General features: G+C 39.2%; 1 protein-coding gene across 1 annotated transcript in view; it reads left to right on the top strand.

The window, feature by feature from the left end:
- Positions 1–788: 788 nt before the first annotated feature.
- The window catches only part of LOC125136751 (disintegrin and metalloproteinase domain-containing protein 20-like), a 40,122-nt gene continuing 13,519 nt past the window's right edge, over positions 789–27,391 (top strand). The window contains 3 exon segments of the mRNA XM_047797542.1: positions 789–817; positions 819–917; positions 919–2,994. Coding sequence (XP_047653498.1) covers positions 789–817; positions 819–917; positions 919–2,994 — 2,204 coding nt within the window.

Here is a 27,391-nt window from a genome sequence, read left to right as displayed (position 1 = left end):
ATAGAGTGGAATTTAAATGCCGAGATAGGTCTCTTGTGAATGAGAACATGATACTGCTGGGCTGGGTGAAGAGAAGTCTGTTGCCTCAGTGCCCAGACTGGAGGCAGTTGTGCTGCTTGCCTTGTCCCCAAACAAATAGCAGCCCCTTTCCCTGTTACTCCATCAGTATGGCTGCCTTGCTTTGAATGCCCAAGGATTTCTGCACATAAAAATGTGTTATAAAATAAAAATTTGTCTTGACTGGAGGGGGTCTCCCAAAACAAATGAGTCCTTTAAGTGAGTTTACCTTGACTGCTAACCTGAAGCAGAATGGGACTAGATAAGATGTCCATAGAAGAACAAAGGGAGTTAGAGCAAAAGGTCTGAATAAAGGGGAAAAAAATGTGAGTTTTGAGTGGGTTGTCCACATTCCTGCAGAAGATAGTAGGGTACAAGTTGATTTTTTGGGTGATAGGGAAATGGGGAGTCAGATGTCAGTCTCTTTACTGTGGAAAATATCATGCCAAATTACATGTTAAGAGAACAGTATGTAATGACTCCTTATCAGGTTTAACCAGCCTGTTAAGGTTTAACCAACCTTCCTTCTTCTTTCTCCCTGCAAACCTGCCCTTCCCCACCACTTGCCCTTTTTACACACAGGAGACAATCTGAGGAATATTACTGATTCAAGCTTTGTCCCAGATGAAATCACTTTCTCCTCTCCCCTCTCTCTCCTTCCCCACCCTCCCTATCCCTACCACCCTCTCCTAGCTCTTTGTTCTGCTTTCACTTTCAGCACTGCAGCTCTGATGGTCCAACTCTTCCAGGACACAGATCCATAAAGGTCAATCCTGCACCCTGAACATCTCAGAGGGAGGAGCCAGACCAGTCGTGCCTGATATCCTGCCCTCTTCTGCCCTGGACAGAGGGCTTCATAATGGCAGGGGGTGAGGCCCTGGTCCACATCAGAGTTACTCTCTTGCTGCTCTGGCTTGGGGTGTGTCTATCCATTTCTGGCCACTGTCAGGCCAGGCCCTCCCATCACTTCTCCTCCCCAGAATTGGTGATTCCCTTGAAGGTGACTGGCAGGAGCAGAAATGCAAAGGCTCCAGGCTGGGTGTCCTACCGCCTGTGGTTTGGGGGCCAGAGACACATTGTCCACATGAGGGTCAAGAAGTTCTTGGTTTCCAGACACCTCCCAGTGTTCACCTACACGGACCAGCATGCCCTTCACCAGGATCAGCCTTTTGTTCCCAATGACTGCTACTATCATGGTTATGTGGAGGGGGTCTCTGAGTCCCTGGTTGCCCTCAGTACCTGTTCTGGAGGTTTCCGAGGAATACTGCAGATAAATGATCTCGCTTATGAAATTGAACCAATTAGATTTTCTGCCACATTTGGACACCTGGTATATAAGATAGACAATGATGCTACCCATTTCCCACCTATGAGATGTGGATTAACAGAAGAGGAAATAGCACACCAATTGGAGTTGCGTGCATCACATAATTTTACTCTGAGGCAAAGTTCTTACACAGGCTGGTGGACCCACTTGCGGTTTCTTGAGCTGGCAGTGGTTGTAGACAAACTTCGATATGTTCACTTGGGAAGTAATGTGTCAGTAGTGCAGCGTGACATAGTTGATGTTGTCAACATAATTGACAGCTTATATAACGCCTTGGAACTTGATGTAATTTTAGCTGGGATTGAAATTTGGACTGAACAAAACCCAGTTCCCACTGATGACATAGATAAGCTTTTGGAGGATTTTGCTATTTGGAAGTATTTTGACCTTGATGCCCGATTGCCACATGATGCTGCCCATCTTTTCATTAAAAAATCATTTGGCATAAAACTTGGAGTTGCCTACGTTGGTGGGATATGCCAGAGTCCTTTAAATAGTGGAGTTGATGTTTTCGAAGATGAGAGGCTGTATGATTTTGCGGTTGTTGTGACCCATGAACTTGGTCATAATTTAGGTATGCAGCATGATACTACATGGTGTGTGTGTGAACTTCAGTGGTGCATAATGTTTCCTGCCAGACGGGTGACAAATAAATTCAGCAACTGCAGTTATGCTCAGTATTGGGACAGTTTTATCAGGGATGGATTATGTCTTTATTCTCCTCCACAACTAGGGAGTATCTTTACACTACAGTATTGTGGGAACCTAGTGGTCGAAGAAGGAGAGGAGTGTGACTGTGGAACAGTAGAGCAGTGTGCAGATGATCCCTGCTGTCGGTTGAATTGCGCTCTGAAGCCTGGAGCTGCTTGTGCTTTTGGGCTGTGTTGCAAAGACTGCAAAGTCATGCCATCTGGGACTTTGTGCAGAGAACAGATCAGTGAATGTGACCTTCCAGAGTGGTGCAATGGCACATCCCATCAGTGCCCAGAAGATGTATATGTGCAGGATGGAATTCCCTGTAGCAACAGTGCCTACTGCTATAAAAGGAGATGTAACAACCGTGATGAACAGTGCAGGGAGATTTTTGGCAAAGATGCAAGGAGTGCATCTCAGATTTGCTACAAAGAAATAAACACCCAAGGAAATCGATTTGGTCACTGTGGTATTGAAGACACACAATATGTAAAATGCAGACCCCCAGATATCCTGTGTGGGAGAGTTCAGTGTGAAAATGTGGAAGTAATCCCTAATCTGACAGAGCATTCCACCGTGCATCAGCTTCACTTCAATAACACCACTTGCTGGGGCACCGATTATCACTTGGGGATGTTTGGGTCTGATATCGGTCAAGTGAAAGAGGGTACAATATGTGGTCCAGAAAAGATTTGCATCCGCAACAAGTGTGTCAGTATGGTTCGTGAGCCACAAGCCTGTCAGCCTGAGACCTGCCACATGCAGGGGACCTGCAATAATAAAGAGCATTGCCACTGCAACCCTGGATGGGCACCTCCCTACTGCAACCACAAAGGCAATGGAGGTAGCGATGATAGTGGCACACCTTCTCACGGGCAAGGAGAAGAGGTAGACATGAAGCAGAACCAATCATTTTTGTGGCTTATTTCTTTGATTTGTTTATTTATTTTTTGCTTCCTTGTGCTTTGTAAGAAATGTAAAAAGAAAAAGGACAATACCAAGGAGGAAGAAGGGATGGAGGAAGAAGAAGATGAGGAGGAAACAGAAGATTAAGGCTCCTACTTCTCTAAAAACAAAACAAAACAAAAACCCACTAGTTTTTCTTTTAAGAGTAGGGACTCATTAGGGCATGTCAATTTCAAGAACCATTTAAGGATCCCTCATGTCAGGGTCAGAAGCATTAATATTACAGTGAAGGATTCCTACTGTGTTTTTACTCTTCAGTGTTTCAAGCAATATTAAATGTTCCTTTTTTCCCTTGTGAGTCATCTCTATATGTTTCCTGAGCAAAGCATGACAAAGTAACATGTTGAAGCTAATGTATATCAGTGGTAAACTTCCTGCCACCTTTGTACTCTTGAAATGTAAGGTCTGGGATGTGCCAACACATACCACATTTCTGTTTTAGTTGCTCTTTTCCAGATAGCTGTGCCAAAAGTGGGTGGTAGAGTAGCCTGGAATGATGGGTGGTAGGCAAAGGGAGTTTACTTTCTTCTGTGCTGAAAGTGACTCTGTGTTTTTGGTGGGGACCTTCATTCTGGTAGACATGATTAATTTTGACTTCCAGTTTTGTTGACTCTGTTAGAACCCCTGTCATTCTTCATTAGAAGTGCTAGCATCATTTGACTACTGATTCTTTCAGAGATCTGAGTTGGAGGTCCAGGGTTAGCAGTGTGGTTCTCCTCTGAGTTACTGAAGTCCCAGCAGCAGCTGGTTCCTCGGCCTCCTTGGAAGTCTTGGTCCCTGCTCTGCAGAGGATCTCCTTAAATCATCAGTACTAGAATGAACCCAACTTCTTTCCTGTGTTCCCAGCCTGCCTGGATTGTGTTGTTATTGTTGTCTAATGACCTTAATCTCAGGCCATGGTTATATTAAGACATAACTCTTCCTTACCCTATTATGGAGTAGGAGTCCAATTTCCTGTTGGGAATCAGGATCAATTACCCCAGCCATCACCATAGCTCCATTCATTGCCTATTGATTCAGAGGTGTGAGGAGCCAAAATTGGTCAGGTGGTAGTCTTGACTTCCAGTTAATAGAATCATTGTTGTATCTCCTGTGGAAGCATTCCTTCCTCTAGGACTAAGACCTCTAGGCTAGCATAGCTTAAAGTCATGGGAACAAGAAGCAAAAAGTTTTTTGCTAGTGGATCACTAAGGTAAGTACTGAGTGGTATCACTTCCATTTCCCCCCCTTAATGCCTGGACCCATGAATCCTGGGTCTGGGAGAAACAGCACCATATATTGGATACTGGTTCAGGGTATACACTCCACTGCCTCGAGAACCTCTCCTGAGCCCTGCAAAGTGTTGCTACCTAGCTGGCAGTGTGATAGCCTTCAAAAGACTTTAACACCTAACAAGACAGCTGCTTCAGGATAGTGGGGAGCATAGTAAGACTTCTCTAAGAAGTCATAGTAAGAATTCTCTGAGCATGGACCCATTGCCACATTTCTTTTTCTGTGAAGTGAGTTTCTTGATCAGAAGCAGTGCTATTTGGAATACCATGATTGTGGATGAGGCCTTTGTTAAGTCCATGGCTGGTATCTTTGGCAGAAGCATTGGGTTCAGTGAAGGCGGGTTATATCCAGCTTTTTTACTTCAATAAGAATAAAATCCCCCCCGCCCCCGCTTCTGTTTTGGAAGCAGTTTAGTGTAATGAACTTCTAGCATGCGCCTCTAGGTAGCTGGCTGATCACCCCAGGAAATGGTGCCATACTGGGAGTTCAGTGCTGGTCTCTGCCACTGCAGGTTGGGCAGTTATTGGTGGCTAGAGCCTGGTCATCCTTAGTGAGGGGAAGTCTATTTTGCTGAGCCTATATGTAACTGCCAAGCCTGCCTTGCCTACCACAGCCACTTTTTTTAATGAGCGCCTTTAGCGGTGATGAGTGGCTGGGAAAAGAGGCTGACTGGTATCCACAAAATGGGTCATCCCATCCACTTGTTTGTTAAAATTCCTCTTCTGAGGTAACCATTTGGTGAGCATTGTAATAGCACACAAATGCTTCCTTTTTTTTTTTTTTTTGCCTGTTCAGAGAGGTCTATCCATGTACCTCTTTCCAGCATTTCTTTGTCACCCATTTTCAAATCATGTTCCTTCCATGTCCTTGACTGCAGACAAACCGTTGGCCACAGCCTAGGAATTGGTATGTAATCACGGATCTGGCCATTTCTCCTTGTAAACAGTGTGCACAACTAGATGCTATACCTGGTGATCTGTTTCCTAAGAAAATTTCCCTTTACTGCCGTACTTCAGGGATATCTAGGAGAGAGTGTGTCTGTTGTCCATAATCAGGTGATGCATGTATATCGTGTAGAACCATCTGTAACTCAGTCTCGGGTCTTTTAGTTCCCTGTCAACTGATCAAAGAGAGCTCCCCGTGAGGCTATCTGTTCCAACCCTTAAAGGGCCTGTTTGGCACTGGCCTTCTGACTTTCTCTGTCACTTCTCTTTGTTGATGGAGTGTAAGTGCATAGGCCCTTTGTGGCCTTGTAGGGCAGATAAGACCCAGTCCTTATGGGAAGCTCAGGTTGTATGGTAATAAATGGCCTATTGTCAGGCATTCCGTGTCTGCTATGGCCTAGTAATAGGCCAAGAGCTGTTTTCAAAAAGGAGAATAGTTATCCAAAGGTGATGGCAGATCCTTGCTCCAAAATCCTAAAGGCCTGCACTGTGATTCACCCTTAGTAGCCTGACAATAGCTCCAAACAGCATCCACACCTGCCACTTACACCTCAGTCACCACTGGATCTGTTGAATCATATGGCCCAGTTGGCAGAGCAGCTTACATATAGCAGCCAGAACCTGTGGCAGAGCCTTTTCTTCTTGGACCTGACTCCAGAGTAGCAATTTTCAGGTCACTTGGTAAATAGACTGGAGTAGGGCTCCAAATGAGGTATATATTGCCCCTCAAATCTAAAGTGCCCCACATTGTATTGTGCTGCTTTCTTGGTTGTAAGAGAGCCAGATATGACTGATTATCTTTGAAGTGATAACTTGACCTGCTCCACACTACAGGACCCCTTAAAATTTCCCTGTATTCAGATCTACTTCCTACCCTCTGACATTGAAAATGTCTTTCCCTTTTTTTTTTTTTTTTTTTAAAAAAAATCTTTTGTCTTTTGAAGGCTGTACTCATGGCACATGGAGGTTCCCAGGCTAGGAGTCTAATCGCAGCTGTTGCCGCCAGCCTAAGCCACAGCCACACCAGATCCGAGTGGCATCTGCGACCTACACCACAGCTCATGGCAATGCTGGATCCTTAACCCACTGAGTGAGGCCAGGGATCGAACCCGCAACCTCATGGTTCCTATTCGGATCCGGTTCCACTGCACCACGATGGGAACTCCGCAAATGTCTTTCCATGATCCTAGTGTCATTGCTACTTCTCACTCACTAGGTCTAATCAGTGCAATATCGTTAATATAAAGGGCCACTATGGTATCTTGTGGAAGAGAAAGGTGATTGAGATCCCTGAAAACTAAATTATGACATAGGGCTGGAGGATTGCTATGCTTCTGAGGGAGAAGAGTGAATGTGTATTGCTGGCCTTGCCATTTGAAAGCAGCCAGCTTCTGGTGGGCATTAATGGACAGATATGGAGAAAAAGACCTTTGCTACCTCAACAGTTGCCTTCCAGGTACCAGGGGATGTGTTAATTTGTCTAAGCAATGAAACCACATCTAGTACAGCAGTACTAGATGTAATTTAAGTCACCACCTGGTTAAACTTACGATAAAGTAGACCACTTCCATTCTCCCGGATCCATCTGTCCTCTGCACAAGCCATATAGAATTGAAAGAGGATGTGTTGTGAATCACCACCCCAGCATCCTTCAAGTCCTTGATGGTAGCACTAATCTCTGTGATCCCTCCATGGATATGGTATTACTTTTGGTTTACTCTTTTTTTTTATTTTTAAATTTTTTATTGTAGTTGATTTATAATGTTCTATTAATTTTGTCTGTGCAGCAGAGTGACCCAGTTACACACACACACATATATATATATATACATTCTTTTATTTTCTATTGCTCAATGAATTTATTACATTTATATTTGTACAATGATCATCACAACCCAATTTTATAACATTTCTATCCCAAATCTCCAGCATCCCCTAACCCCCAGCCTCTCTCCTTTGGAAACCATACGTTTTTCAAAGTCTGTGAGTCAGTATCTGTTCTGCAAAGAAGTTCAGTCTGTCCTTTTTTCAGATTCCACATGTCAGTGATAGCATTTGATGTTGGTGTCTCATTGTATGACTGACTTAAAATGATAATTTCTAGGTCCATCTATGTTGCTAAAAATGCTGTTGTTTCATTCCTTTTAATGGCTGAGTAATATTCCATTGTGTATATTTACCACATCTTCTTGATCCACTCCTCTGTCGATGGACATTTAGGTTGTTTCCATGTTTTCACTATTGTAAATAGTGCTGCAATGAACATCGGAGTACATGTGTCTTTTCCAGTCATGGTTTTCTCTGGGTAGATGCCCAGGAGTGGGATTGCTGGATCAAATGGTAGTTGTATTTTTATTTTTCTGAGGAATCTCTATACTGTTTTCCACAGTGGTTGCACCAATCTACAATCCCACCAACAGTGTACTAGGGTTCCTTTTTCTCCACCCGCTCTCCAGCACTTATTGTTTGTAGACTTTTTGATGATGGCCATTCAGGCTGGTGTAAGGTGGTACCTCATAGTGGTTTTGATTTGCATTTCTCTAATGATGAGTGATGTTGAACATCTTTTCACATTTTTTTGGCCATCCGTATGTTTTCTTTGGAGAATTGTCTGTTTAGATCTGCCCATTTTTTGATGGGGTTGGCTTGGTTTTTGTTGTTGTTGTTGTTGTTGTTGTTTTTTGGTATGGAGCTGTAGGAGGTGTTTATAAATTTTGGAGATTAATCCCTTGTCAGTCCATTCATTTGCAAATATTTTCTCCCATTCTGTGGGTTGTGTTTTTGTGTTGTTTAGGGTTTCCTTTGCTGTGCAGAAACTTTGAAGTTTAATTAACTCCCATTTACTTATTTTTATTTTTACTGTCATTACTCTAAGAGGTGGATCTGAGAAGATGTTGCAGTCGTTTATGTCAGAGAGTGTTTGGCCCATGTTTTCCTCTAAGTTTATAGTATCTGGTCTTATATCTAGGTCTTTAATCCATTTTGAGTTTATTTTTGTGTATGATATTAGGAAGTGTTCTAATTTCATTGTTTTCCATATGGCTGTCCAATTTTCCCAGCACCACTTATTGAACAGGCTGTCTTTTCTCCATTGTATATTCTTGCCTAATTTTTCATAGATTAGCTGACTGTTGGTGTGTGGGTTTGGTTCTGGGCTTTCTATCGTGTTCCACTGATCTATATGTCTGTCTTTGTGCCAGTACAACATGGCTTTGATGACTGTTGCTTTGTAGTATAGTCTGAAGTCCGGGAGCCTGATTCCTCTAGCTCCATTTTTCTTTTTCAGGATGTCTTTGGCTATTCTGGGTCTTTTATGCTTCCAAACAAACTTTAAAATATTTTGTTCAAGTTATCTGAAAAATGTCCTTGGTAATTTTTGTTTGTTTGTTTGTTTTCTTGCTGTTTGTCTTTTTAGGGCTGCACCCATGGCATTTGGAGGTTCCTAGGCTAAGGGTTTAATCGGAGCTGTAGCCACCGGCCTACACCAGAGCCACAGCAACATGGGATCCGAGCCGTGTCTGTGACCTACACCACAACTCATGGCAATGCCAGATCCTTAACCCACTGAGCGAGGCCAGGGATCGAATCTGCAACCTCATGGTTCCTAGTCAGATTCGTTAACCGCTGAGCCATGACAGGAACTCCTGTCCTTGGTAATCTGATAGGGATTGCATTGAATCTATAGATTGCCTTCGGTAGTATAGTCATTTTCATAATATTAACTCTTCCAATGCAAGAGCCTGGTATGTCTTTCCATCTGTTTGTGTCATCTTTGATTTCTTTCATCAGTGTCTTATAGTTTTCAGAGTACAGGTCTTTTGTCTCTTTGGGCAGGTTTACTCCTAGGTATTTTATTCTTTTGGATGCAATGGTAAACAGGATTGCTTCCCTAATTCCTCTTTTTGCTCTTTCATTGTTAGTGTATAGAAATGCTGTCGATTTCTGTGTATTAATTTTGTATCCTGCGACTTTGCCAAATCCATGGATGAGCTCTAACAGTTTTCTGGTAGAGTCTTTAGGGTTCTCTAGGTATAGTATCATGTCATCTGCAAATAGTGATAGTTTTACTTCTTCCTTTCCAATTTGGATTCCTTTTATCTCTTTTACTTCTCCAATCGCTGTGGCTAGGACTTCCAAAACTATGTTGAAGAGTAGTGGTGAGAGCGGACATCCTTGTCTTGTTCCTGATCTCGGCAGGAATTCTTTCAGCTTTTCACCATTGGGAATGATGTTCGCTGTGGGTTTGTCGTATATGGCCTTTATCATGTTGAGGTAGGTTCCCATTATGCTCACGTTCTGAAGGGTTTTTATCAGAAATGGGTGTTGGATTTTGTCAAAGGCTTTTTCCGCATCTATTGAGAGGATCATATGGTTTTTAGTCTTCAGTTTGTTAATGTGGTGTATCACACTGATGGATTTGCGGATATTGAAGAACGCTTGCATCCCTGGGATGAATCCCACTTGATCATGATGTACAATCCTTTTAATGTATTGTTGGATGCGGTTTGCTAGTGTTTTGTTGATGATTTCTGCATCGATGTTCATCAGTGAAATTGGCCTGTAGTTTTCTTCTGTTGTGGTATCTTTGTCTGGTTTTGGTACCAGGGTGATGGTGGCCTCATCGAATGAGTTTGGGAGTGTCCCTTCCTCTGCAATTTTTTGAAATAGTTTCAGAAGGATAGGTGTTAGCTCTTCTCTAAATGTTTGATAGAATTTGCCTGTGAAGCCATCTGGTCCTGGACTTTTGTTTGTTGGAAGATTTTAACCACAGTTTCAGTTTCAGTTCTTGTGATTGGTCCATTCATCTCTTCTATTTCATCTTGGTTTAGTCTTGGAAGATTGTACTTTTCTAAGAGTTTGTCCATTTCTTCTAGGTTTTTCCGTTTTATTGGCATATAGTTGCATATAGTAGTCTCTTATGTTCCTTGGTATTTCTGTGATGTCCGTTGTTACTTCTCCTTTTTCATTTCTAATTTTATTGATTTGAGTCCTCTCTCTTTTTTTGCTTGGTAAGTCTGGCTAAGGGTTTATCAATTTTGTTGATCTTTTCAAAGAACCAGCTTTTCATTTCATTGATCTTTTCTATGGTTTTCTTCATTCCTATTTCATTGATTTCTGCTCTGATCTTTATGATTTCTTTCCTTCTACTAACTTTAGGTCTTGTCTGTTCTCCCTCTAGATGCTTTCCATGTAACGTTAGGTTGCTTATTTGAGCTTTTGCTTGTTTCCTGAGGTGGACTTGTATTGCTATAAACCTTCCTCTTAGAATGGCTTTTGCTGCATCCCATAGGTTTTGGAGTGTCGTATCTTCATTGTCATTTGCTGCTAGGTATTTTTAAATTTCCTCTTTGATTTCTTCAGTGATCCATTGGTTGTTTAGTAGCATGTTGTTGAGTCTCCACGTGTTTGTGTTTTTTGCAGTTTTTTTCTTGTTGTTGATTTCCGACATATAGTGTTGTGGTTAGAAAAGATGCTTGACAGGATTTCAATTAAAGTTACTGAGGTTGGACTTGTAGCCCAAGATGTGATCAGTCTTAGAGAATGTTCCATTTGAGAAGAATGTGCACTTGAGAAGAATGTGTACTCTGTTGCTTTTGGATGGAATGTCCTATGAGTAACTATTAAGTCCATCTGGTCTAATGTTTCATTCAGGGCCTGTCTTTCCTTTTTGATTTTCTGTCTGGATGATCTGTTCATTGCTGTGAGTGGGGTGTTAAAGTCCTCCACTATTATTGTGTTATTGTTGATTTGTCCTTTTAAGGTTGTTGGCAGGTGCCTTATATATTGTGGTGAACCTATGTTGGGTGTGTAGATATTTAAAATTGTTATATCTTCTTCTTGGATTGATCCTTTGATCATTATGTAATGTCCTTCCTTGTCCCTTAAAATATTCTTCATTTTAAAGTCTATTTTGCCTGTTATGAATATTGCTCCTCCAGCTTTCTTTTGATCCCCATTTGCATGAAATATTTTCTTCCCTCCTCTCACTTTCAATTTGTATGTGTCCCTAGAAGTGAAGTGGGTCTCTTGAAGACAGCATATATATGGGTCTTGTTTTTGTATCCATTCAGCCAGTCTATGTCTTTTGGTTGGGGCATTTAGTCCATTAACATTTAAGGTAATTATCAATATGTATGTTCTTATTGCCATTTTATTGATTGTTTTGGATTTGTTTGTGTTGCTCTTTTTTCTTTCCTTCTTTTCTTGTTCTTTTCTGCCTAGAGAAGTTCCTTTAGTATTTGTTGTAAGTCTGGTTTAGTGTTGCTGAATTCTCTCAGCTTTTGCTTGTCTGTGAAGGTTTTGATTTCTCCTTCAAATCTGAATGAGAGCCTTGCTGGGTAAAGTTGTCTTGGTTGGAGGTTTTTTCCTTTCATCACATTAAGTATATCATGCCACTCCCTTCTGGCCTGCAGAGTTTCTGCTGAAAAATCTGCTGATAACCCTTGTATGTTACTTGTTTCTTTTCCCTAGCTGCTTTCAAGATTTTCTCTTTGTCTTTAATTTTGGTCAGTTTGATTAATATGTGTCTTGGGGTGTTCCTCCTTGGGTTTATTTTATATGGTATATTCGTGTGCCTCCTGGATTTATTTTTGCTCTATTATAGCAGCAAAAGCCATTCTAAGAGGAAAGTTTATAGCAAAAATAAGCAAATGGGACCTAATCAAACTAAAAGTTTCTGCACAGCAAAGGATACACTAAACAAAATGAAAACACAACCCACAGAATGGGGGAAAATATTTGCAAGTGAATCAGTGGACAAGGGATTAATCTCCAAAATTTATAAACACCTCCTACAGCTCCATACCAAAAAACAAACAACCCCATCAAAAAATGGGCAGATGATTTAAACAGACCATTATCCAAAGAAGACATACACATAGCCAAAAGACACATGGAAAGATGTTCAACATCACTCATCATTAGAGAAATGCAAATCAAAACCACTCTGAGGTACCACCTTACACCAGCCTGAATGGCCATCATCAAAAAGTCTACAAACAATAAGTGCTGGAGAGCGGGTGGAGAAAAAGGAACCCTAGTACACTGTTGGTGGGATTGTAGATTGGTGCAACCACTATGGAAAGCAGTATGGAGATTCCTCAGAAAACTAAACATATAACTACCATTTGATCCAGCAATCCCACTCCTGGGCATCTACCCAGAGAAAACCATGACTGGAAAAGACACATGTACTCCGATGTTCATTGCAGCACTATTTACAATAGTGAAAACATGGAAACAACCTAAATGTCCATCGACAGAGGAGTGGATCAAGAAGATGTGGTAAATATACACAATGGAATATTACTCAGCCATTAAAAGGAATGAAACAACAGCATTTTTAGCAACATAGATGGACCTAGAAATTATCATTTTAAGTCAGTCATACAATGAGACACCAACATCAAATGCTATCACTGACATGTGGAATCTGAAAAAAGGACAGACTGAACTTCTTTGCAGAACAGATACTGACTCACAGACATTGAAAAACTTATGGTCTCCAGCGGAGACACTTTGGAGGTGGGGGGATGTGGTTGGGTTATGGGATGGAAATCCTGTGAAATTAGATTGTTATGATCATTAAAAAAATAAATAAAGTAAAATTTTGTTAAGAATTTTTGCATCTGTATTCATCGAAGATGTTGGCCTATAATTTTCTTTTTTGGTAGTATCTTTGTCTTGTTTTGGTATTAGGGTGATGGTGGCTTTATAGAAAGTCTTTGGGAATGTTCCTTCTTCAACCTTTTGGAAACGTTTAAGGAGCATGGATATGAGTCTTCTTTGTATGTTTGGTAGAATTTCCCTGTGAAGCCGTCTGGTCCTAGACTTTTGTTTGAGGGAGTGTTTTTTTATTACATATTCAATTTCATTTCTTGTGATTGTTCTGTTCAATTGATCTATTTCTTCTTTTTTTTTGTCTTTTTGTCTTTTCTAGGGCTATGTATATATGTGTGTGTGTATATATATATGTTTGTATATATGTATGTATATATATGTATATATATGTGTGTGATATATATATATATATAAGTTCTTATATTTCTGCAGTATTCATTGAGATTTTGCCTTTTTCATTTCTTATTCTGTTTGTTTGAGTTCTTTCTCTCTTGTTGAGTCTGGCCAAAGGTTTGTCAGTTTTGTTTACCTTTTCAAAGAAGCAGCTCTTGGTTTTATTGATTTTTGGTATTGTTTTTCTCATCTCTATTTTATTGATTTCCTCTCAGATCTTTATGATTTCCTTCCTTCTGCTGAGGTTAGGGTTTTTTTTTGTTGTTCTTGTTCTTTTCCTAATTCTTTAGGTGGTGGGTTAAGTTGTTGATTTGACATTTTCCTTCATTTCTGAGGAAGGCCTCTATCACTGTGAACTTCCTTCTAGGTACTGTTTTTGTGGCATCCCATTTTTTTTTTCAAATAATTTTTATTTTTTCCATAATAGTTGGTTTACATTGTTCTGTCAGTTTTCTTCTGTACAGCCAAGTGACCCAGTCACACATGCATATTCTTTTTCTCACAGAATCTCTCATCATGCTCCATCATAAATGACTAGATGTAGTTCCTATTGCTATATAGTAGGATCTCCTTGTTCTCCCATTCCAAATGCAATAGTTTGCATCTGTTAACCCCAGATTCCCAGTCCATCACACTCCTTTCCCCTCACCCTTGGCAAACACAAGTCTGTTCTCCAAGTCCATGAGCTTCTTTTCTGTGGAAAGGTTCGTTTGTGCCATATATTAAATTCCAGATATAAGTGATATCATATGGTATTTGTCTTTCTCTTTCTGACTTACTTCACCCAGTATGAGAATCTCTAGTTCAATCCGTGTTGCTGCCATTGGCATTATTTTGTTCTTTTTTGTGGCTAAGCAGTATTCCATTGTGTATATATACCACATCTACTTAATCCAGTCATCTGTCAATGGACATTTAGGTTGTTGCCACGTCTTGGCTATTGTGAATAGCGCTGCAATGAACATGCCAGGGCATGTATCTTTCTCGAGGAAAGTTTTGTCCAGATATATGCCCAAGAGTGGGATTGCTGGGTCGCATGATAGTCCTATATTTAGTTTTATGAGGTACCTCCATATTGTTTTCCATAGTGGAAATTGGTTTTACCAATTTACATTCCCACCAGCCAGTGTAGGAGGGTTCCCTTTTCTCCACACCCTCTCTAGCATTTGTTATTTGTGGACTTATTAATGATGGCCATCCTGACTGGTGTGAGGTGGTACCTCATGGTAGTTTTGATTTGCATTTCTCTAATAATCAGGGATGTTGAGCATTGTTTCATGTGCTTGTTGGCCATCCATGTATCTTCCTTGGAGAAATGTCTATTCAGGTCTTTGGCCCATTTTTCCATTGGGTTGTTGGCTTTTTTGCTCTTGAGTTGTATAAGTTGTTTTTATATTTTAGAGATTAAGCCCCTGTCAGTTGCATTATTTGCAGCTATTTTCTCCCATTCTGTAGGTTCTCATTTTGTTTTGCTTTGTTTTATGGTTTCCTTTGCTGTGCAAAAGTTTGTAAGTTTCTCTAGGTCCCATTGGTTTATATTGTTTTTATTTCTGTTGCCTTGGGAGACTTACCCAAGAAAACATTGTAAGGTTGACATCAGAGAATGTTTTGCCTGTGTTCCCTTCTAGGAGTTTTATGGTGTCTTGTCTTATGTTCAAGTCTTTAAGACATTTTGAATTTACTTTTATGTGAGGGTATGTTTCAGTTTCACTGATTTATATGTTGCTGTCCAGTTTTCCCAGCTGTTCTTGCTGAAAAGACTGTCTTTTTACCATTTTATATTCTTGTCTCCTTTGTCAAAGATTAATTGACCATAGGTGTCTGGGTTTATTTCTGGGTTCTATATTCTATTCCATTGGTCTCTGTGTCTGTTTTGGTACCAGTAAAACAGTATCTTCATGACTGTGGCTTTGTAACATTGCCTGAAGTCTGGGAGAGTTTTGCCTCCTGCTTGATTTTTGTTGCTCAGGATTGCTTTGGCAATTCTGGGTCTTTTATGGCTCCATATAAATTTTCGATTGTTTGTTCTAATTCTGTGGAAAATGTCATGGGTAATTGGTTAGGGATTGCGTTGAGTCTGTATATTGCTTTGGATGGTATGGCCATTTTAATGATATTAGTTTTTCCACCCCAGGAGCATGGAATATCTTTCCATTTCTTTGAATCCTTTAAAGTATCCTTGATTAATGTTTTATAGTTCTCAGCATGTAAGTATTTTACCTCCTTGGTCAGGTTTATTCCCAGGTATTTAATTTTTGGGAGGATCCCATATATTTTGAATGGTTGTATTTTCATTATTGTTTGTCTCGAGGTATTTTTAAATTTCCCTTTGATTTCTTTATTGACCCATTGGTTTTTTAGTATCATATTGTTTATTCCCCACGTATTCAGTTTTTCTCATTTCATTTCCTCTGGTTGATTTCTAATTTCATGCCATTGTGGTCAGCAAAGATGCTGGAAATAATTTCTATACTCTAAATTTGTTGAGATTAATTTTGTTCTCCAGTATGTCATCAGTCCTTGAGAATGTTCCATGTGCAGTTGAAAAGAATGTATATTCTGGTTTTTTTGGATGTAATGTCCTGAAAACGTCAATTAAGTTTCCCTTTTCTAATGCGTCATTTAGGGTCTCTGTTGCCTTATTGATTTTCTGTCTAGAGGATCTGTTCATTGATGTGAGTGGTGTTCAAGTCTCATATTGTTATTGTGTTCCCATCAGTTTCTCCTTTTATGTCTGTTAGTATTTGTTGTATGTATCTGGGTGCTCCTATATTTGGGGCATATATATATTGGGAAGAGAATATCCTCTTGCCATTTTAAACCTTGTTTTCCAGTTGATTCTATGTTTCTCCTTTGTTCCTTTCTTTTTTTGGTTGGATGATTTCCTTTTATTTTATGCTTGTGTCCTTTTCTTTTTAGTTTTTGTGAATGTAATGTTTGGTTTTAATTTGTGGTTTCCCTGTTTTTCCAGTATGTTAGCTCCTTCCTATATCTGCTTCCTTTAGCCTGATAGTCATATAGGCTCAAACACATTAAAAAAAAAAAAGAGTCAAGATTTTCTTACTCTCCTTCCCCATATTTTGTAACTTTGATATCCTTATTTAACATCTTCATGTTTATCCTTTTGCTGTTCCTTATGTTAATCTTTGCTTTTACAGTAGTTTTTCCCTTTTAGATCTGTGTACTGGCTTATTTAAGTGATTAGTTTCCAACTGTGATTTCCATCCTGTATCTTCTTACTTCTTGCCTATTTGGAGGAGACCTTTCAATATTTCTTTTAGAATGGGTTTAATATTGTATTCTTTTAGTTTTCATTTCTTGGAGAAATTCTTTATTTCTCCTTCTCTTTTAATGATATCCTTCCTGGATAGAGTATTCTAGGCTGCAATTTTTCTTTTCTAGAACTTTGAATGTACCTTGCCAGTCTCTTTTGGCCTGCAGTGTTTCTATAGAGAAATGAGCTGATAGCTTTGGGGGGTTCCCTCATAATTAACTCATTGTTTTCCTCTTGCTGCCTTTAGAATCCTCTTCTTATCTTTAATTTTTGCCATTTTTATTATAATATGTCTTGGTATGGGTCTGTTTGGATTCAACTTGTTTGGAACCTTCTGTGCTTCCTGTATCTTGATATCTGTTTCCTTTATATTTGGAAAGTTTTCAGCCATAGTTTCTTCAAATATATTTTCAATTCCCCTGTTTTTTCTTCTTCTGGAATTCCTACTATGTGTAGGTTGGCCCACTTTATGTTATCCCATATCACTTATATGACTCTCATGTTTTTTCATTTGGTTTTCTCTCTGGTGTCCTGATTGGGTGATTTCCATTATTCTATCTTCCAAGTCACTGATTTGTTTCTCTACATTATTCATTCTACTCTTTAGTGTTTTTTAACTCAGCCTGCATCTCTGCAAATGAATTTTCTAATTTTTCTTGGTTCCTTATATTTTCTAGTTCCTTTCTAAAGTAATCTGCATTACTATTCATATCTGCTTAATTCTTTCATATTGGCTCTTAATTCCTTCAGTATTTTCAATATCCTTTTTGAATTTGGTGTCTGTTGGACTGCAGAGCTCTGTTTCATTGTTTTCTCCTTCAGGGGAATTCTTCTGTTCTTTAAACTGGGAATGGTTCCTGAGCTTCTTCATTTTGTTTATACTTTTCTTAATCTTTGGAGCCTGAGTCTAAGCATCTCAGGCTGTGATGTCCAGTGTGGTGGTACCGATGGTTTGTGTGGCTTTCTCTTTGCTCTGCCTTCCTCAGTTCAGTTGCTGTGCTTTTTTCCAAGGCTTTGATTCCCTCCGTCTCAGCTGATCTCCATATCAGTTAGGTGGCTTCCTAGGGTGCAGGTTCTTTTCCTCTTTCACAGCTTCCTCTCAGGAGTGGTGGTTTTGTCCTGATTCCTTTTCCCTCATCCCTCTTTATTTTTTCCTTTTGTTCTACCTAGTTATATGGAGGGTTTCTTGCCTTTTTTGGAGGTTTCAGGTCTTCTTCCAGCATTCATTAGATGTTCTGTGCTAATTGTTCTACATGTGGTTTTTTTGTTTGTTTGTTTGGTTGGTTTTTTTAATGTGTTTGTGGGAGAAGGTCAGCACCATTTCTTACTCCACTGCCATCTTGATCCTGAATCTGGCTTACTCCTTTCTTAGGTAGAGACATTACTGATGGCTTCCACTTGGATTTTTTCTTTTTCTCTTTCTATATCTCTCTTTCTTTCACCATAATAGTCCTCACTGCACAAGTAGGGAAACAATCATAGGATTTTTCCCAGCTGCTAAATATGTCTGTTCCAATTATGCATTCTGAACTGTGGCAATAACCACAGCCTGGGTCCAGAGAGCCACTGGGCCTATTGTGAAATGGGCCTGCACTAAAAATCTGTTGACCACCTGACCTCCATAAGCACCTACTCTGACTGGAGCCCCACAGTAATATTTTGGGTCTTCAGAATCAGTGTCATTTCAGAGCCAGTGTCTAGCAGTCTCTAAAAGGTATAATTTTTCTCCCCAATGTACTGTAACCCTGGTAAAAGGCTACAGGTCCCTCTGAAGAAGGCTGGCAGAAAAGTTAACTGTATAAATTTTCATTAGTGTATTAGGGTCCTTCCTCAAGGAGACTTGGTCTCCCATTCATTCAAGGGCTTCTGGGTCTGTAAGCTGGCCCAACTCTGGGCATTGAGTGAGTGGCTGTGACTGTATTTTTCTGATTTGAGTTAGACTTTTGTTCACTTGACTTAGAGCTTATATAGATCAAGAGAGAATTTCTCTTTCACTTCTAGGAACATCATGATTAAATCTCCAACGTTATAGGTTTGTGTGAGCCAGACTATTATAATTGCTGCCTTGGCTCTAGTTCAGTATGGTAACCATGCCTACCTTATCTTTGGTGGTTAAATTCTGCCACTTGGTCTCTGCCACCCTAGATTCCATATATTACCATTGCATATAGGTTTCCCAATGGAGTGCTTGTTTTTCCTACTCTAAGATCTGTCTTATAGAAAAGAGCCATCATGGAGCCCTTCAAGGATGTTGGGCTCCCCTTGCAAATTTATTTCTCAAAATATTAGTGAAAGATATGGCCTCTGGACTTTGCCAGTGTGGGTTAGTGGGTCTTCAATGGCAAGTTCACTGTGACATACATTTCAGTCTTCCTAAGCCTTTGAATCCCTTCCTCTACATTAAACCAAGAGAGGTTGGGTATTTCCAGTTGGCTCACAGTGGGCTTTATTTTGGTCCATGTTTCATCCAACCAAGCAACAGTGTTAGAGCCCTTTATAACCCCCCAAGCCACAACATTAAATGCAGAATCTCAGCTTAGTGAACCCATATCAATAAACTCAGCCTGACCCTACTTTATGTTCCCTTCCCCTTAGAATCCATTAGAATCCGTTCCCACACTTGTTCCGTGGATGTCTGCTTGTATAAATTAGACAACTCAAATAGTTCTTTTGGTGTGTAATGTACCTCCTTCAGGGGTTTGCTAAGTCTTGACTGTAGTGGTATGTCTAGAAGCAGAGAGGGGTGGTGGGGTGGGTCCTGAGGAGAATCAGCATTGTCTTGCCTGGCAGCTATCTCAGGGGAGGCCATTACTGTTTCCTCATGAAATATAGGGTTAATTCCTCAGGTGGAGATGGAGAAGCTGCACTGTGGTTGTGGGGCTGCTGCTACAGGGGCTGGGGAGGCCAGTTCCACTGGGCATGGGGAGGGCTCTTCCCCCAGTCATGAAGACTCATTAGAGAAGTTTCAACATCTGCAGTTTTTTGTTTTTGTTTTTTTGTCTTTTTGCCTTTTCTGGGGCTGCTCCCACAGCATATGGAGGTTCCCAGGCTAGGGGTCTAATCAGAGCTGGAGCCACTGGCCTACACCAGAGCCACCGGCCTACACCAGAGCCACAGCAATGGGGGATCTGAGCTGTGTCTGCGACCCACAACACAGCTCATGGCAACGCCAGATCCTTAATCCACTGAGCAAGGGCAGGGATTGAACCTGCAACCTCATGGTTCCTAGTCGGATTCGTTAACCACTGCATCACGACGGGAACTCCAGTGTCTGCAGTTTTATCAAAATTAAATAGACCCCATATCTCAAGGGAAGAGTATTAAAGCAGTTGAAGCCCTCTTTAATCTATCAATACATCCCCATCCCAACTTACATGTTCTCATTCCTAACAGTCCCTTCTCTTTAACAATGGATACCTTGTGAGGCTGGGAGTTCAACTTGTGTTTTAATTCAGCCAATTGCCAAATGAGGTTCTGTATTTGATTTTCAGCCCTGTGGCTCCAGGAGATAAGACTCTCCTTCAGGGCATGAAAAGGAGCTCTTAGGTCATTTATGGAGTGCTTGAGCTGTGAATTGGAATCCTTGAGTTCATCCCTTTTCTTTTACCACTTTGTCCGGCAACATTAGGGAACCAACCAACGTCATTTATCCTTTAGTTTTCAAAAAATATCCAAAAGCATCTACTTCTCTCTTTGCTTCATATAGTGTTGATTACGAGTTTCCAATGCAGACATATTGTGTATCTTTAATCAACCATTTGTCAGTGCTCTCTTTACCACTATAAAGAGTCATTAGGATCTTTAACCAGATTAGAGAGTGAATTTTAGAAATCCCAGAACCGATTCAGAAAACTCATCCCTGAAATTCTGTTCCTCTAAAGCCATTCTTGAGAACCAAGGACACTCATGTCAAGCAGAGAAAGCAAATTCACCCTTCCCTGCCTTTTTGTATTTTCTAGGCCTCCAATGACTGGATCATGCCCACTTGAATTGGTGAGAGCAATTTTTTCACTCAGTCTACTTATTCAGAAGCTAATATCTTTCAGAAATACTTTCATAGACACAGCCAGAAATCATGCTTTAGCAGATGCCTGGGCATCCCTTAGTCAAGTCAGATGATGCATAAAATTAAATAGACCCCATATCTCAAGGTAGGCATGTTAAAGCAGTTGAAGCCCTCTTTAATCTACGAAATATATCACGTTCTGTTGCTGAGATTATGGGGAAGATAAATTCACATGCAATGCAAATGGTAACAACAACTGGTAGAACCTCTAAGGAGGGGAATTTGTTGATATTCAGCAAAAATACATATATACTTAACCTTGGATCCAGCACTCCTTCTGGAACTCTATCCTAAAGATACACTTCTGAACTTTGAAATTACTTTGGTATAAGGTTATTTGTGGCATATGATGGCAAAATATTGGGAGCCACACCATGCCTACTCATAGAAGATTAATTGAATAAAATATGATACTTATATACAACAGATATTGACAACATTTAAAATGGATAAGCAAGATTTCCTTACATTGATGACATCATCTCTAGGACCTGTTCTTAAGGGATACAAAACCATGTTCATCACATATAATATACTGCTGCTCTTTTTGTAAGAAAGAGAATTGGTTCAAATATGTACATTTACTTTTATTTACAAAAGAAGATTGAAAAGACAAAAGCTAATAAAATGGTTTATTCAGAGGGGAACAGGGAAAATAAGCTGGGGGAGCGCCTAGGATAAAAATAAGACTTACTTGAACAGCATTGGTCATATGATTTCAGTTTAGGATCATGTAAATTACTGATACAAATAAAAATTGACCTCTGAAATACCAATTACTCATAACTGAAAACAAACTAATAAATGAACAAATGCATATCATATTGATGACATAATCACACAGACCAAATAATTGTTTCAGGTGACTTTCAAACACTGTTAGTGTAAAGAAGGCTGTTAGTAATAATATTTTTATTATTATTTTGAATTTATTTGGCAGTATAGGATAAAGCAAAAAAGTAGCAAAATTAATGCAACAGAGAAAAGTTACAAGTAAGCAATAAAAAGAGTCAAATAAGAATTTTATAATCTTTGGAGTTCCTGCTGTGGTGCAGTGGGATCAGCAGCGTTTCTGGAGCATGGGACATAGGTTCCATCCCCATCCCAGCATAGTAGGTTAAGGATCTGGCATTGCCGTGGCTGCAGTGTAGGTCATAGCTACAGCTGCCTGGTAACTCCATATGCCATGGGGCAGTCAAAAAAGGAAGAAAAAAAGAAAAAAATCATATAATCTACTTTTAAAGGAAATATTAATACAAACTCATAATTTTTAGTCAACTTATTCATGTCTAATTTACATACAGTATCACAAATGCGCCCATTCTAAGCATAATGATATGATGAGTTTTGACACATAATGCATATGTATCGAGGTATAGAACGATACCATTATCCCTCAAATTTCCTTGTGCCCCTAAGTATTCAGTCCCCCTATTCTCTACTTTATGCAGCCACTGCTGTGGTTTCTGTCACTATAGACTGTTGCCTATTCTAGAATTTCATGTAAATTCAATCTAGTAGTATTATTCTTTTGAGTCTTGCTTTGTTCACTTCTGGCTTTTTTTTTTTTTTTCTGACATTCATCCATGTTGTTGCTTATATCAGCTTATTATTCCTCTCTAGTTTCTCAGAATTCTGTTATATGATTCTAACAAAACTTGTTTTTCAGTCACCTGTTAGTGAAACTTTGGGTTGTTTCCAATATTTATCTATAAACAAAGCTGCAGTGGACATGCATATACATGTTTTTTGGAGAACATGTTTAATTTTTGGGGGACAAACATGTGAGAGTAGAATTATTGGGCATAGAGTTAAGTATATATTTAATTTTATAAGAAACTTCCAAAAATGTGCTCCAAAGTAATTAGAGCAGTTTATAGTCTTACCAGCAATGGATGAGAACTCCAATTACTCTACCCTCCAGACTACTGGTACCATTAGGCTTTTAATTTTTACCATTTTAGTAGATTTGTAGTGGTATATAATTGTGGTTTAACTTGCATTTCCCCTGTAACTATGTTAACCATTTTTCATGTGTTTACTAACCTTTTTTATATCTTCTTTTGAAAGTGTTTTTACATTTATGTACATTGAATATTTTCTCCCTATCATTTCCTCACCAGTGTCATGGGAGAGCATAGAATTTTAATTTTGTTTAAATCCAGTTTACCAATTATTTTATGGTTAGTGCTTTTTTCTCTGTTATATAAAAAAGTATTGGTTACCCTAATGTTATGTAGATTTCCCCCTATTTTTGGAAAAGTCCCTTTGTTTTAACATTTGTAGCAGCATCTATGATACATCTTGGGTTTATTTATTTCTCTGTACTATAGAAGGTGGTGATAGGTTTCTTAATAGTCAGTTGTGGCAGAGAGATCAATATGGTGGAGTAGGAGAATGCTGGGCTCTCCTCCTTTTGTGAACACATCAAAACTACAACTTTATATAAAGTGACTGTGTCTGAAGTAGACCTGGGAACTAACAAGAAGGCTTTTGTACAACCAAGGCTGTAAAGAAGGATCCAAATAGAGTCTGGTAGGAAGGGAGGAGACCCACACCCCTAACAGGGGACACAGAAGAGAAGGAGTAGTATATCACAGGCTTTAGGATCCTCCATGGAAAGCAAGGGGATTGAGCCACGCCATAGATACTCCAGCCTTAGGGGCCCAACCCTAAGAAGATGAGCCCCTTTAGGTGGTTTGAAAACCAATGGAACTTACCAGAAGATTGTAAGAAACTGAGACTCTGCCCTTAATGAACACACACACAGATTTTCTCACTCAGCAAATCAGTCACAGCATGGAGGCAGATGAGTGAAAACTACCTGGGGTTCTGGCTGGCTTTCTAGAACTACCCCGAATATCTGTTCCCCCCCTCTCCTCCATAGCCTGCACTAGGCTCCTGCTCCAGCCACTCTTTCTTTCCACTAAGATAGAGGTCGCCATTGCCAATGAGACTGCACACACTTGGAAAGAATGGAGCTGGCTCAGTGCCCTGGCCCTGCCCTGACTAGGATAGAGGGAACCTACTTCAAAATAATAAAAAACATATATGAAAAACCCACAGCTAACATCATTCTCAATGGTGAAAAATTAAAAACATTCCACTAAGATCAGGAGCAAGACAAGGATGTCCACTTTCACCACTATTATTCAACATAGTTTTGGAAGTTCTAGCCACAGCAACTAGAGAAGAAAAAGAAATAAAAGGAATCCAAATTGGAAAAGAATAAGTAAAACTGTTTGCAGATGATATGGTACTATACTTAGAAACCCCTAAAGACAGCACCAAAAAACTGTTAGAACCCATCAGTGAATTTTGCAAAGTTGCAGGCTACAAAATGAATACACAGAAATCAATTGCATTTCTATATACTAATAATGAAAGATCAGAAAGAGAAATCAGAGAAACCATCGCATTTACAATCACATCAAAATGAATGAAATACCTAGGAATAAACCTACCTAAAGAGACAAAAGACCTGTACTCTGAAAACTATAAAATGTTGATGAAAGAAATCAAAGACAACACAAACAGATGGAAAGATATACCATGATTTGGATTGGAAGAATCAATAATGTCAAAAGGACTATACTACCCAAGGTAATATACAGATTCAGTGCAATCCCTATCAAATTACCAAAGACAGTCTTCACAGAACTAGAGCAGAATATTTTAAAATTTGTATGGAAACACAAGAAACCCCCAAATAGCGAAAGAAATATTGAAAAGAAAAATGAAAATGGAGGAATCAAACTTCCTGACTTTAGACAATACTTCAAAGCTACAGTCATCAAAACAATATGGTACTGGCACAAAAACAGAAATATAGACGAATGGACCCAGGATAGAAAGCCCAGATATAAACCCAAGTATCTATGGGCAAAAGAGGACAAAACATACAGTGGAAGAAAGATAACCTCTTCAATAAATGGTGCTGGGAAAACTGGAAAGCTACATGTAAAAGAATGAAAGTGTATACAAAAGTAAACTAAAAATGGATTAAAGACCTATAAAACTCCTAGAGGAAAACATAGGCAGAATGCTCTTTAACATAAATCATAGTAACATCTTATTTGATCCACCTCCTAGAATAATAACAATAAAGACACAAGTAAACCAATGGGACCTAATCAAACACAGCAAAGGACCTAATCCACCTCCTAGAATAATAACAATAAAGACACAAATAAACCAATGGGACCTAATCATTTAAAAAATGAAATGACAGTCCACAGAGTGGGAGGAAATCTTTGCCAACAATGCAACAGACAAGGGCCTAATCTCCAAAATATATAAACAATGCATGCGACTCAACAACAGCAAAAAGCAATCGAATTGAAAAATGGGCAGAAGACCTGAAGAGACATTTCTCCAAAGAAGACAGATGGATATCCAATAGGCATATGAAAAAATGCTCAATTTCACTAATTATTAGAGAAATGCAAATCAAAACTACAATGAGATTCCACCTCACACTTGTCAGAATGGCCGTCATTAATAAAACAACATGTAATAAATAATGGAGAGGACATGGAGAAAAAGGTACCCTCCTCCACTGTTGGTGGGGATGTAAATTGGCACAACCACTGTGGAAAACAGTATGAGATACCTCAGAAAACTAAATATAAAGCTATCTTATGATCCAGCAATTCCACTGTTTGGCATGTATCCAGACAAAACTTTCCTTGAAAAAGATATGCGCACACCTAAGTTCATTGCAGCACTGTTCACAATAGCCAAGACATGGAAACAACCTAAATGTCCATCGACAAATGAATGGGTTAAGAAGATGTGGTACATATATACAATGGAATACTACTCAGCCATAAAAAGAACAAAATAATGCCATTTGCAGCAACACGGATAAAAATAGAGACTCTCATTCTAAGTGAAGTAAGCCAGAAGGAAAAAGACAAATACCACATGATATCACTTAATTGTGGAATCTAAAATATGGAACAGATAATCCTATCTAAAAATAACAAACAGGAGTTCCTGTCATGGCACAGCAGAAACAAATCCAACTAGGAACCATGAGGTTGCGGGTTTGATCCCTGGCCTCGCTCAGTGGGTTAAGGATCCAGCCTTGCCGTGAGCTATGGTGTAGGTTGCAGATGTGACTTGGATCTGGCATTGCTGTGGCTCTGGTGTAGGCTGGCAGCTACAGCTGTGATTATACCGCTAGCCTGGGAACCTCCATATGCCGCCATATGCTGTGGGTGCAGCCCTAAAAGGACAATAAATAAATAAATAACAAAAAATAGAAACAGAACATGGCCAAGAAGAGCAGACTTGGGTTTCAGGGGTTGGGGGAAAGAGGAGGGAGTGGGAAGGATGGGCATTTTGGGGGTTTCTGGGGATGCAAGCTGTTATATCTGGAGTGGATGGGCAATGGGAATCCTACTGTACAGCATAGAGAAGCGTGTGTGATTGGGTCACTTTGTTGTACAACAGAACTTGATGAAACATTATAAATCAACTATACAATAATAATAATAATGGTATTTGTCTTTCTCTTTCTGACTTACTTCACTTAGTATGAGAGTCTCTAGTTCAATCCATGTTGCTGCCAGTGGCATTATTTTGTCCTTTTTTATGGCTGAGTAGTATTCCATTGTATATACATACCACATCTTCTTAATCCATTCATCTGTCAATGGACATTTAGGTTGTTTCCATGTCTTGGCTCTTGTGAGTAGTGCACATGTAACTGGGTCACCTCACTGTACAGTAGAAAATTGACAGAATTCTGTAAGCCAGCTATAGTGGAAAAAATTAAAATCATTATAAATGAAAAAAAAAAGAAAAAACGCAATGTGTCAATGAAGAAATCAAATAGAAATTCAGATAATACCTGAAGGCAAATGAATATAAAATGACAACTTTCAAAAATCTATGGGGTGTAGAAAAAGCATTTTGAAAAGGGAAGTTTATAGTGATACAGGCCAACCACAAGAAAGAAAAATCTTAAATAACCAACCTGACTTATCATCTAATGGAATAGAACAAAGCACAGTGTCAACAAAAGGAAGGAAATAATAAAAATCAGAGAGGAAAAAAATGAAATAGAGACCAAAACAAGTAAACAAACAACAGTAGAAAAGATCAATAAAAATAAGAACTACCTTTTTTTAAAACAAAAAGAAAATTAATAAACCTTTTTAGCCAGGAAAAAAAGAGAAAGGACCCAAATAAACAAAATAAGATATGAAAGAGGAGAGATTACAACCAGTGTCACAGAAACTCAAACAATCATAAGAGAACACTGTGAATAGTTATGGACAACCTAGAAGGCATGGGTAAATTTCTGAAACATAAATCTTCCAAGAATGAATCAAGAAGAAAAAGGTAATCTGAAGAGTGAAATTGAATTGAATTAGTAATCCAAAAACTCCCAGCAAACAAAATCTAGCCCTGGAGGGCTTCACAGGGGAATTCTACCAAAGAAATAAAGAATTAGTACCTATTCTCAAACTAATCCCCCAAATTGAAGAAGACTAAACCTTCCCAAATTTATTCTAGGAGGCTGCCATTACTCGTACACCAAAATCAAAGACACTGCCAAAATAAAAAGAATATTATATGAATATATATGAAAAAACTCTCAACAAAGTACTAGCAAACTGAATTCAACAGTGTGTAAACATGATTATATACAACATGATCAAATGGGATTTATTGCAGAGATCCAAGAATGGTTGAACATTTGAAAAAAATTGATGCCGTACACATTAACAAAAGGAAGGATAAAAATCACATGATCATCTCAATAGACA

Source organism: Phacochoerus africanus, chromosome 9 (genome assembly GCF_016906955.1).
Source record: "Phacochoerus africanus isolate WHEZ1 chromosome 9, ROS_Pafr_v1, whole genome shotgun sequence".
Classification (NCBI taxonomy): domain Eukaryota; kingdom Metazoa; phylum Chordata; class Mammalia; order Artiodactyla; family Suidae; genus Phacochoerus; species Phacochoerus africanus.
This window is presented reverse-complemented; position numbering and strand designations above follow the sequence as displayed.